The sequence below is a fragment of the Musca autumnalis genome, unplaced genomic scaffold, assembly GCF_047663935.1.
Source record: "Musca autumnalis isolate F117 unplaced genomic scaffold, ASM4766393v1 scaffold_5, whole genome shotgun sequence".
Lineage (NCBI taxonomy): Eukaryota > Metazoa > Arthropoda > Insecta > Diptera > Muscidae > Musca > Musca autumnalis.
In genome coordinates, this window is record NW_027412088.1 from 206,764,519 (window position 1) to 206,777,031 (window position 12,513).

At 39.1% G+C, this 12,513-nt stretch overlaps 1 protein-coding gene across 3 annotated transcripts in view; it reads right to left on the reverse strand.

Moving 5' to 3' along the window:
- Positions 1 to 12,513, reverse strand: part of jing (AE binding protein 2 jing) — a 339,310-nt gene that overhangs the window by 305,280 nt on the left and 21,517 nt on the right. The window contains exons 1-2 of one of the 3 annotated variants that reach the window (XM_073988299.1): positions 11,159 to 11,318; positions 8,367 to 10,981 (exon numbers count right to left, since the gene is read on the reverse strand). In XM_073988299.1, the coding sequence (XP_073844400.1) occupies positions 8,367 to 9,049 (683 nt within the window). In that variant the 5' untranslated portion in view covers positions 9,050 to 10,981; positions 11,159 to 11,318. Of the gene's footprint in view, positions 1 to 8,366; positions 10,982 to 11,088; positions 11,319 to 12,513 lie in introns of those variants that run through there. The other 2 variants (XM_073988298.1, XM_073988297.1) reach the window with 2 other exon arrangements.

Genomic DNA, 12,513 nt, shown 5'->3' on the forward strand with positions numbered 1-12,513 from the left:
CAATCATCCTAGCAAAGATCCTCACCACTACACAACCACCAAGTTGATAATAGGAGTGTGCTACAAAAACAACAACATTACACGGCATTCCCCCTGGAAGGTTGCACCACAAAATCTATGGCAAAACTTTATACAGCAATCCAAGATTGATAGAAATGAAAAGGTTTAGGGCTTATTTGATCGATTCATTGAAATATGTACATGCCAGGGTGTGGTGGGACTCATCCTACTTAACATTAGGGTCAAGAGTAGGTATTTTATGCAGAAAAAATTGAAAATCCAACAAAGAAGAAGAAGATATTAGAGGTCGTTTATGCTGTCTGCACATAGAACTAGTCAACATTTCCTAGACACAAATCAAATATACATATTTTATGGTCCGTAGGATGTTACCATATTCAATGTTTCTGTCTACCTATAAAGAACGGCATTATCATCAGACTATTATTTAATATGGACTATTATGAATGTCCTATCAACAGATTATAGGAGGTTGGTGTCGAGGATAAGTCATTCGTGTAAACATTTTTGATCGCTTTTGTTTAGTCTGTCTACTGTGAACATTATCGACAGATCATAGAGATACATTTTCGGACAGACCATAAAACCTTGTTGCCGGTAGGTTAAGTCAAATTATAATACTTAGTTCTTAGGTTTATTTTTACTTTAATAAAACAGTGCATTACAATCACTACAATAGAAAGACGTCTTTACTTTCTTTTGGAACACATACTAGACTACCATTTAACATTGGTCCTTCGAGGCGCATCAATGGCCGAAACCAAAGACCCAGAAAAACTGGGAATTTCCCTTATTAGGGAAAATATTCGGTAAGCAAGAATTAACATTGGTGAAATCTTTCATTTTTCATTACCTAAGTATGAATATTGTCCTTAAGTGAGACAATATTCACCATGCTGTGTCAGAATGGGACGGCTGCAAGAATCGAGAATATAGTAAGGAGTCTTCTTGGTCTCATCAACTGGGCGATTGAGATTTTTAATTGAACCCAGTCTGAGGGGTACCATGAAGGGACGTAGGCATACATCAAAAGTCAACAAGCTGCAGTATAGAAGCAGGTTGCAGAAATAATAGGGTAAACCAGAAAATGTTACAATTGTTTACCTAAAAATTAAGTTGCGGGAACCAATTATACGAAGAAAAAATTATACCCCCATGGGAGGAAGAAGAACCGGAGAATGCACATGAAAGAGAAATCCGGCACGAGAAGGTAGAAAAATCTGAAGAAGCAGTGGTGAAATTGAGAGCATTGAATGGAAATTAGGATTTCAATTGGCATTAAGAAGACTGAAGAGCAGAAAATAATAGGGCAAATCAGAAAATCCATTGTTTTCCTAGAACTGACTTTCGGGAATCAGTTACACGAAGAAGATTGTAATAGGAGGAAGAGATAGAAAAATCTGAACGAGCATTGGCGATATTGAGGGCATTGTTTATGAAACTTCAAATTGACATAAAGAAATCTGAAGAGGCTAAGCAAAGATTTGAGGCTACGGTGTACACTCAATTTGACATAACCCTCAACGACATAACCATAGTGTCACCTGTTCTGACAAATGACGCTACCTGGCAACCCGTCATTAACCTTGGATCAGACTATATCCCCATAATTGTCTCCATTAGCAGACCACCCGATTTCATTACCTCTGAACGCCGCTGATTGGCCGGGTTTAATAGAGTTCACCAATCACCGCTTCAGAGAACTGCCCAATCCTTCTGATGTTCGGGTAGCGGACAGGACCTTGCGAGACATCATTACTGCTGCAGCCGCTCGCCATATCCCTCCTGGTCGAATACCCGAAGTAAGACCAAACTTCCCAGCAGAGGCGACGGGATTAGCAAATGAGCGTGATGAGCTTCGCCGAACCAACCCCAATGACCCCAGAATCAGGGAGCTGACACTGGAAGTTAACATGCTGGTCGGCGAGCATAAGCGGAACAAGTGGTTAAATCATCTGAAGAGTTGCAAAATTGGAGCCGGTATAGGTGAATTGTGGGCAACGGTTAAGTCACTCTCGAACCCTGGAAGAGGGGAAGATAGGACCTCAGTCACGCTTGGCGACGTTATGTTGACTGACCCGAAGAGGTGCGCAAGTTATTTCTATCGACAGTTTGTCGAGCACCCCGAGAGTGACAGGACGAAGAGAAGAGTATTATGTCGCATCAGATCTCTTCCTGCCCAGGAGGAACCACCACAGTTTACAATGGATGATGTTGCCAATGCCATCAGGAACGCTAAATCTTCCAAAGCGTTGGGCCCTGATGGAATCTCCATGGTAATGCTGAAGCAGCTGGATGAGCCGGGACTGGAGTATCTCACTAAAGTTCTAAACTTGTCGCTATCCACCCTCATTGTTCCGGAAGTCTAGAAAATGGGCAGGGTGGTCCCACTACGGAAGCCCGGCAAGGACGCCAGCAAAAATGAATCGTACAGACCGATTTCGCTTTTGTCGCCTGTAGCAAAGACCCTTGAGGCCTTAGTCCTACCCAGTATCAGAAATAGCTATCAAGCTTCCGATCATCAGCATGGATTCCGTAAGCAGCACAGCACGACAACTGCGCTGCACGCCATTACCACACATATTTGTCAAGGACTCAACAAGAGACGACCGTGCGATAGAACAGTGATGGTGGCGCTTGACTTATCAAAAGCCTTTGATACAGTCAGACACTCCACTCTGTTTGAGGACATTGAGCATACAACTCTCCGGCCAAACTTGAAACGTTGGATAGTCAATTATATGTGTGGACGCCAGTCGTACGTGGAATTCAGGAACAAGAAGTCCAAACCCCGTAGAGTGAAACAGGGAGTTCCCCAAGGTGGGGTGATATCTCCGAAACTGTTTAACCTCTACCTCTCCTGTATTCCACCCCCTCCAGACGGCATTGAGATCGTGACGTATGCGGATGATTGCACGATCCTGGCGTCGGGTACCTATACTGATAACATCTGTGAGAGACTGAACAACTATTTAACCGATCTTACCACCTTTTTCCATTCGAGGAATATGCAGATTTCCGCCACATAATCTACAGCCAGCGCAGTTTGGACGTGAGTTGAATGTCATGGTCGACGGTAGCAGAATTCCGACCACAAACAGCCCGAAAATCTTAGGGGTCAAATTCAACACTACTGAAAAGTAGGAACAAGGTCCTCAAGTCCCTAGCACTTGGGGTGCAGATAAAGAAACCTTGTTGACCACATATAACGCGATAGATCGGTCTGTGGTAAGCTATGCAGCGCCAGTCTGGTCCCCGAGATTATCTGATACGAATTGGAAAAAGATTCAAACTTGCCAGAATGCCGCCCTGAGAACAGCAACAGGGTGCTTCCTCACATGTTCAGTGGATCATCTACATGAGGAGGCAAAGATTCTTCCAGTAAAGCAACACAATGAGATGCTTTCGTTGCAGTACCTGTTTGGATGTTACCGTGTGAGCCATCCCAATCACCATCTTGTGGGTAGGCCCGACACATTCAGGCAGATCAGGAAGGATATCCATGCTCTAGAGGGAGAGGTCCAACGATACAGGAGAGAACCCCTAGATCAACAAGCATATCAAGCAGGTTTTAATTGCATTCACACGGACGCAGTTGCCAAGGCCTTAAGCAATTATAGTGTGAATAAAGTACTCGGAGTACATCCCCCATCTATCCCAGACGAGGAGCGTCAGCTGTCACGACAAACCAGAGTAGTTTTGGCTCAACTACGCTCGGGATATTGTTGTCGCATAAATTCTTATTGGGCGGAAATCGATCTTGCCGTGCAAGACATCTGCGCAGCCACTTTCCTGGAACTGGAGATAGACCCAGAGCCAGATTGAACAGAAGAACGAACATACAAACATAATAACAAACACTGTTACAAGAACAACTAAATTTAAGATGCTATGATAAAACTGTAGAGGTCAATAAGGACGTCTATGGCCAGAAAAAACAAGTGGATGAGCTCCCATTCGAATTAGGCAACAAGCGGATAAAATGTAAATTCGCAGTAGCGGCTATCAAGACAATTACAGGTGAGATCATGACAATGGCATACAAAAGTGAAAAAGAAGATGCAGTAAAGTAAAATATTTCCAGTTCGGAGAATACCCATCGCATGAAATTTATTTACAGCGATACACTGATGAAGTATGATAAGTGTGCTTACATGGTTTTAAGAAAAAGAGAAAGATGGACTACAGCTGGTCGAACAAGAGAAAAATCTAGTGACGAATTAGGTGTTCGAATTGGGAAAAGCAAGAAGAATGAAATCGGGGAACACTGGCATTTTAATATGTTTACTATTACCGCCGTAAAACTTCTCTACAAGTGGTGTCTTAGGACACGCCGTTTGGACTCGGCATTAAACAGTAGATTCCTTATCATTGAGCAAATATGAATCGGTGTGCACTCATTGATATGAGAGAAGACTCCCTTGTCCCGTATGGGATGTTTGTGGAACAATTATAATTATATATTACCGCCGAAATATATGTGGCGTCCTGGGAATGACTGAACCAATAATATTCTGTGTAAAAGCGGTATTTTAATTATCCATACTTAACAAGTTCTATATCAATAGTCTTTTGGTAATTATGGATAGGTTTGAGTAACCCCACGTTGGGCGCCACTTAAAAAATCTTCAAAACACAATTTAGTCAAGTTCGTCAATCCTAACTCATTCAAAAATCCTCAGTAGTCATAAAAAAAATTTGTTCCCACATATTGAAAAGTATTACCCTCGTAAAAGTTTTAGATACATTTTGCACTGGAAATGTTTCACTAAGCTTTATATCTGATATGAGCAATAGTGATAACTCAGAACCAATTATAGACAACGATATTAAGTACACTAATATCAATTTATTGTCTCAAGAATAATAAGGAAGCTTATGAGTTTGTAGGTCCCACGTTGGGCGCCACGTTAAACATATAATCTTCAAAACACACAATATTTTTAAGTTCTTTTAATCCCAGATCATAAAAAATTCTCAGTAGTCTTTATAAAGAATATAGATGAACATTTTTCCCCAGATCAAACTACACAAGACAGGAAAACTTCTCACATTTTAGAGAGTTCTGCTCACGCAAAAGATTTAGATTTGTGCTTGAAATCTTTTAATAAGCTTTATAGCAGATATGAGCGCTAGTTATAACTCGGAACTAATTACAGACGACTTGTCCAAATATCTGTTTATTGTCTCAAGAATATGAAAGGAACTGATGAGATATCAGCTAAACTGTTTTAGGAATGCAGAACCCGTTTCTTCTGGTACCATAATTAGTTTAATTTGATTTGAAAACAAAATATTGGAAAAATTTATGTTAAATTAGAAAAGTGTAAAACAAACGGGTCGGGACGGGTTTAAAGTAAAAAGATGAAATATCAGTAAAATATCTTCTGGAAATGTAAACGGCCAACAATTTAAAGGCAACGATCCTATCTACCCAATGAATTCGCTATCGCTATCTATAATAAAGGGTGATCCATTTAGAGGTTCCCAATTTTTTAAAGAAAAAAGAAAGAACATTCTTTGGTATTTATTGTTTTAAGTCTATGTCTATCAAATGTTGACCGCGTCCACGTCTTAGGCGGTGTGTCCGTAGAGTCCATATTTCGATAACTCGTTCGAACATTTCGACTGATATCTGACGAATGACACGTGTGATGTTTCCTCCAAGAACTGAATGGAAGCGAAAAAAGTCTAACAGTGTGATATAATACGTTCTTGGTGGCCAATCGACCGGCCCAAAACGTAAAATTGTCTGCTCATCGAAGTGATCTCCCTATAAATCTATTGATTGATGACAAATGGGGGAAGCGGGGCCGTTTTCTCGAAACCAAAATGTCGCCGAGATCACGAGCATCATTCTCAGGCATTGATAATGGTACTAAAATGGTCTAATTAAAGGGTGCATTCTCACCGACATAATTTTTGAAGAAATATGGACCGATGATTTTACCAGCGGACAAAACACATTAAACTGTTGTTTTTCTGGACATAGTGACACCTTTTGTACCTATTTAGGTTGCTCTTGTTTCATACCCATGAAGCCAGAAATCGTCCTCCTCGTTGAACAAAATTTGGCTTAAAACAGATTCCTCCATGACACCACTCACACGGGATCTGTCAAAAAAAAGGCTATTGAAAAAGTACCTCTTCTTATTTTCCATGAAATAACCAATTCTTTCTTCAGAAATTTGCTAAAAAATCCATATTTTCTTAAATAAATGAAACATTTCCTCTTCAGGAACACGCTACGGTCATAACTTCAAATATTTCGAGAGAATTTTTTGGCTACATAATTCCATTAATATTTTTGAAATCGGCCATGACAAAAAATTTTTGTCTTCATACATAGATATGTTTGAAGAACCCCATGTTGGGCGCCACTTCTAATCGGATAAATTATTTTAGAAGTTGCCGAACCGTCTTTGGCATGTTTTTTTTTCTAAATTAAATTCTAAAAGAGAACACATATGATACGATGAAAATGTGCCTCATCGAAATAATGGTTTTAGACCCCAAGTATGTTTGGACGAAATGTGTTTCAGACAATTTTGAGTCGATCTAGCCATGTCCGTCCGTCTGTCTGTCTGTCCTGCTGGCTGGAGCGCACGATAACTCTCGAACGGATGAACCGATTCAGTTCAAATTTTGGCTTTCGTAATATTTTGCCCAAACTTAGTTTAAGTTCGAAGACGAGCTACATCGGTCCACTCCTTCCGGTACCTCCCCCACAAAAGTTCGAAAATGTTCGGAAAGTTTGTGCGCACGATAACTCTTGAAGGGAGTGACCGATTTGGTCCATACTTTGTATAGCGTAAACTTTCTACTAGAGGAATATAAGGTTCCAATATGGTATCAACAGGTCTACTCCTTCAGGTACCTCCCACACAAAATTTCGGAAAAGTTCAGTTTAGGGCCATCTCTCGAATCGCTTTGATTTTTGTTTTAGCAACTTGTATTCACTGCCCTCCATACGACGGTACAAATTTCATCAGGCGCAAGTTCATACTTCCTGAGAAAATAGCATGAAAGTTGCTAAAAACCCCTATGACACCGTGTGAGGTGGTTGGAGCGCAAGATAACTCTAGAATGGATTTGCCGATTCGGTCCAAAATATGGCCTTAGTAATATTTTCTCCAAACATAGTTTAAGTTTGAAGATAAGCCATATCGGTCCACTCCTTCAGGTGTCTCCCTCACAAAAGTTCGAAAATGTTCGGAAAAATTGTTTGTACCGTAACTCTTGAAGGGAGTGGCCGAATTGGTCTATACTTTACACATCCTAATATATCTACCAGATATAGATCAGGTTCAAATATGGACTATATTTGTCCACTCCATCCGGTACCTCCCACACAAAATTTCGGATAAGTTCACTTTAAGACCTGATATCGAATCACTTTGATTTTTGTTGAAGCAACTTGCATTCGCTGCCTCAATTACGATGGTAAACGTTTTTAGGGGCAAGTCCATACTTGTCGGTCGATCCATTCCTTTTAGTATCTCCTCCGCAAAACTTTTGATCTTTAATGCTAATCAACATTTTTGTCGGTTCAAACGCTCAATATTTTTAAAACCCGCTAAATACATACGTAATTTTGGAAAAAATTGTTTCAATATACACAGGCTGAGGGTATATCTCTGTCGGCAAAGCCGACTGATACTTTTTTACTTGTTATTATCTAATTCCATCAATATTTTAGAAATCCCTGATGATAAAAATTGCTGTTTTGGTCATTAAAATCGAATTTTGAATCGCTATGCAATTTCAACAGACATTTATAAATATCTCGTGGTAAAACCCTACGTTGGGCGCCATTTTTTAATCAGATCAAAATCATTTCAAAAACTGCCGAATATACCGATTGCCTTTTTTCTAAATCAATTTCTAACAACAATAAATGCTTGCATTGAGAAGTACACCCTCGACATCTCCTTCAAATATGTGGAACTAATTGTTAGCTACCTGAGTTTTCCATCTTATTCCATCATTATTTTATAAATGGGTGATGACAAAAATTGGGGTTTCACCGAATTCTGAAGCCCGTTCATATAAGTATTTTGTATATGTATATCTTTGTTGAACCCCACGTTGGGCGCCACTTGTAATTACATCTAACATTTAGTCACAACAAAGCCTTTTCCCTAAATCCATTTCTAAGCTGAATGTTTTTTAAATTAATTTTAAGGTGAAAAGAACTTTTTAATTTCAAATACGCAGCAAGGATTTGGAGTATAATAAAACAATATCCCGCAATTCAATACTTAGTCCAATGAACCCACTCACAAATCATTTCCTTCTCAAACTAAACAAAGAAATTATTGTGTGCGTTTTTCTCTTCAACTCACCTGTCAGATGATTCTGATGAATCATAACGATCGGTGCAGCGTTTCTTTTTGGCATTGCTGTTGTTGTGATGGTGATGCTGATGATGCGGCAATGTTAAATCTGTTGCGCCAGAGGCGACGCCGCCAACGGCTGCTAATCCTGTGGAATGCCTTGAAACAGCTGCGGCAGGTGATGAGGATGATGCCATGCCACTTAGGGCTAATGGACCAGTCTTTTGTTGTTGCTGCTGCTGCTGTTGCGTTGCTAGCGAAGATAAGGATGTTGGTGGTGGCGGTGGTGGTGGTTGAGATCTTTTAAGAGATCTAAGAGTTGTTGTTAAGTCCTTTGAAGTTGCATTTGTGTTTGTAGATTTTAAGGGATATTTTGTGTTCGTTAAACGCCTAGCGGTAATTGCATCCGTTTTTGGTGATGCAAATAAGGCGGCGGGTGTTTGAAACTCTGGCGGCTTTGGTTTAGAAGGTGACGGCGGTGGTGGTGCCAATATTTTATCTGCACTTTTTGTGTCCTTTGACTCATTGTCATTGTTACGCGATGTTAGATTATGTAGAGGAGTTTTATTCACACAATTATGATCAACACTGTTCTTGATTTGATCGAATAACGACAGTTCGGTATTTGGGATTTTAGTTTCTGTTTTTGACTCCTCTTTTGGGGCGACCAACACATCCGCGGTAGCTGACATCTTGTTGCGAGGTTGTTTTGCTGCTTTCTCGTCGTGGTCGTCGTTTGTTTGTTGTTGTTTTGGTTGATGTGTTTAAGGAATTTTCAAGATGTTTAGGATTTACATTTTATAAGCAGAAATTCTTTTTGGGCCCAGATCAGTGTTTTTGTTACAGATTTTTTTTTATTTAAGATTTCGTTTAAAAGCAACAAAAAAAATGTTAGCGTCAATGAAATGTTAAAGGGTGCTTATGGCCATTGATTCAGTTAACATGAAACCCGTTTTTTAAAAAGTCAAATTGTTTTTGTTTTGTGTTTTCTTTGTTAAAAGTATTCAAGCCCCGATTTGTCCTTTACGATTTAACGTTCCAGTACATTATTGGATTCATTGTTTGGCTACCCAGAATTAAAATCAAAGCGATTTCGTTTCTTCTTTCTTTGTTCTGTGCAAAACTCTTTTGCGAAATCTTAATGGCTATGCAATTGTTTAACGTTTAAATTATTGCAATAATTGTGAATTAGTGTTCAATGTATCTGCCAATTGTTTCTGTTTCTCTCTTTTATGGGTGAATTTGAATTCTTCTCTAAGCTAAGAAAATTTCAAGTTTTCCGTTCTTGAGTTAACCCAATTTACGGAGTTTCAATGCTTTAAAAAAAAACAACTTTCAACTTGAAAATTCTTAAGAGTTCTTTTGATTTTTGATTCGGTTGTTTAGTACGACGCGTCGTCTTTACTTTCCTTCGAGTTTCGTTTTACAAAACGTTGACGTTTTTTGGTTAGATGTGCAGTTTTATTTTCAATGAAGTTTTTTTTTATTTTCGATTCGCAGGGTTGGGCACGAGGCAGAACAACCAATTTGCTTAACGTCAGCTTTTATTTCCGGTGGCCAGAAATTAGCAACATTTTCTTAGTGTTCTTTTTTTTGCTTTTTTGGTTTTCAGGCCAAGTGAAGTTAATTTGAGGTTGCGGTTAATGTTGAATGGTATCGAAGCGACTCAAAACATTGGTGAGTGAATTGAGCTCGCTTCGTTGCACATAAACATTGACGGCTATGACTGCAAGCAAGGCTGGCTCTGGCTGGTCGGATGGTTGGTTGGATTTTTGCCGAATGTTGTTGTCGTAGAAAATTATGCGTTTTTCTTGTTGTGGTTGTTGTTGTGCTTTGGTTGGGAACTGTTTACTGCTGCTGTAGTCGAAAATCGAAATTGTTCACGAACAATATTTCGTAACCGGTTTCAAATGCTGCTTGAATTTCCGCTTTAGCAACACAAAGCGCTCTTAAAACAACAGCAATTTATTTCACAAAAACAAAAAAAAAATATTTTAAATGCACTTTTATTATTTATTAGTTGCTTTGTTGCTGCTGCTTTTGTTGTTGTTGTTTGCACCATAAATCACACAGACACAGCAAATTTAAATGATTCTTGCGCTTGGTTTTCCGTTTCCTTTCTCAAAACTTATTTCAAATACACTTTATTTTTAGGAAGATATTCTTCTTTTTTTTTGCTCTTTTTGATTGATTTTGTTTTGGTTTCCACACTTTGATATTTTCTTGCTCTTTGTATTCTTCTTTTTCGGCTGCGTTGCTTTTCCTCCGCTGCTTTTATTTAGCTTCAGCTTTAATGGCAGCGACAGCAGCAGCAGTAGTTTTGTTTTATGTGCGTTTTAATCACTTTTAATTATCAGCAATTTAAATGAAATTCTCACGCTGGCAAACACACAGACACACCGGCCGACCTATGTGAACACACCTACATCCACACACACACACACACGTATATAAATTTATGTACATAGGCCCGCGTTGTGGTATACAAAAAGAAAAATCACTTTTACACAATTTTTGTTTCCTTCTATGCTTCCTCTTCTTCTTAATTCTTTTCTTTATTTTTGGCGCTTTATGCTTTGCCCACAATTTCAACTTTTTTTATTCGGGGTTTTTTGTTATTTTATCTGTAAATTTGTAAAGATTTTGAAAAGAAAAAAATTATTTATTTATCGCTTAATTAAAACACACAAATCAAGCACAGCAAACAAAATATAAAAAAACAACAACAAACTTTTAGCATAGCATATCTGCTGCTGGCTGTCTGTTGTAGTGGCTTTGTTTGACGTTAGTTATGTATGTACGTTTGTTTGTATATAACGCTCGACGACTCTATCTCTATCTACTATCTGGCGGACACACGTTTTTCCACAATCGCACACAAAACTCATTCCCACATGGAACTGCGAATGCCTAACAAAGACTAAGCTGTTGTCAATATAGAAATGCCGATGGAGCCACTACTGGTCGTTGTCGTACATTCAATCGTCAGTTGTCGTCGTTTATTTTTCTTACATTCGCGTTTTTGCATTCGTGTTTTTGTGGCCCCAACATCGTCGTTTTATTTTCGTTTTTTTGCATAAACACAAAACAAACGAGAGGCCAAACCAAAGAGGCTCCCACAAATCTCATGAGAGTTAGTGTGACTTTGTTTTGAATTGATAGTTTCTCAGGAGGGACTCTCTAAGCCAGAGATGGGTGTTTGGAAACTGCAAAAATTCTGTTCTTCTATTTGCATGTCTTTGAGGTCTTCCATAGAGAGAAGATCTCTTGAGTCTTCTTTAGACAGAAGACCTCTCGATGTCGTGCTCTAGAGCCATAAGACATCTAGAGGTTCTATAGATGCAAGATCTCCTGAGGTCTTCTATTAACAGAAGACCTCTTGAATTCTTCTATAGGCAGAAGACCTCTAGAGGTCCTCTATAACCGGAAGACCTTTTAAGGTCCACTGTAGACACAAGACCTCTTAAAGTCTTCTATGGACAGAAGTCCTATTGATATCTTCAATAGACAGAAGACTTATTGAGGTATTCATTAGACAGAAGTCCTCTTGAGGTCTTATATAGACTGGAGACCTCTTGAGATCTTACATGGACAGAGGACGTCTTGAGGTCTTCTATAAAAAGAAGACCTCTTGAAGTCTTCTATAGACTGAAGACCTCTTGAGGTCTTCTATAGACAGAAGACCATTTGAGATCTTCTATAGACAGAAGACCTCTTGAAGTCTTCTATAGACTGAAGACCCCTTGAGGTCTTCTATAAACAGAAGACCATTTGAGGGTTCTATAGACAGAAGACCTTTTGAGGTCTTCTATAGACAGAAGATTTCTTGAGGTCTTCTATAGACTGAAGACCTCTTGAGGTCTTCTATAGACAGAAGACCATTTGAGATCTTCTATAGACAGAAGACCATTTGAGGTCTTCTATAGGCAGAATACCATTTGAGGTCTTCTATAGACAGAAGACCATTTGAGAAGATTTCATGAGGTCTTCTATAGACAGAAAACTTCTTGAGGTCTTCTATAGACTGAAGTCCTCTTGAGGCCTTCTATTGACAGAAGACCATTTGAGGTCTTCTATAGACAGAATATTTCTTGAGGTCTTCTATAGACAGAAAACTTCTTGAGGTCTTCTATAGACGGAAGACCTCTTGAGGTCT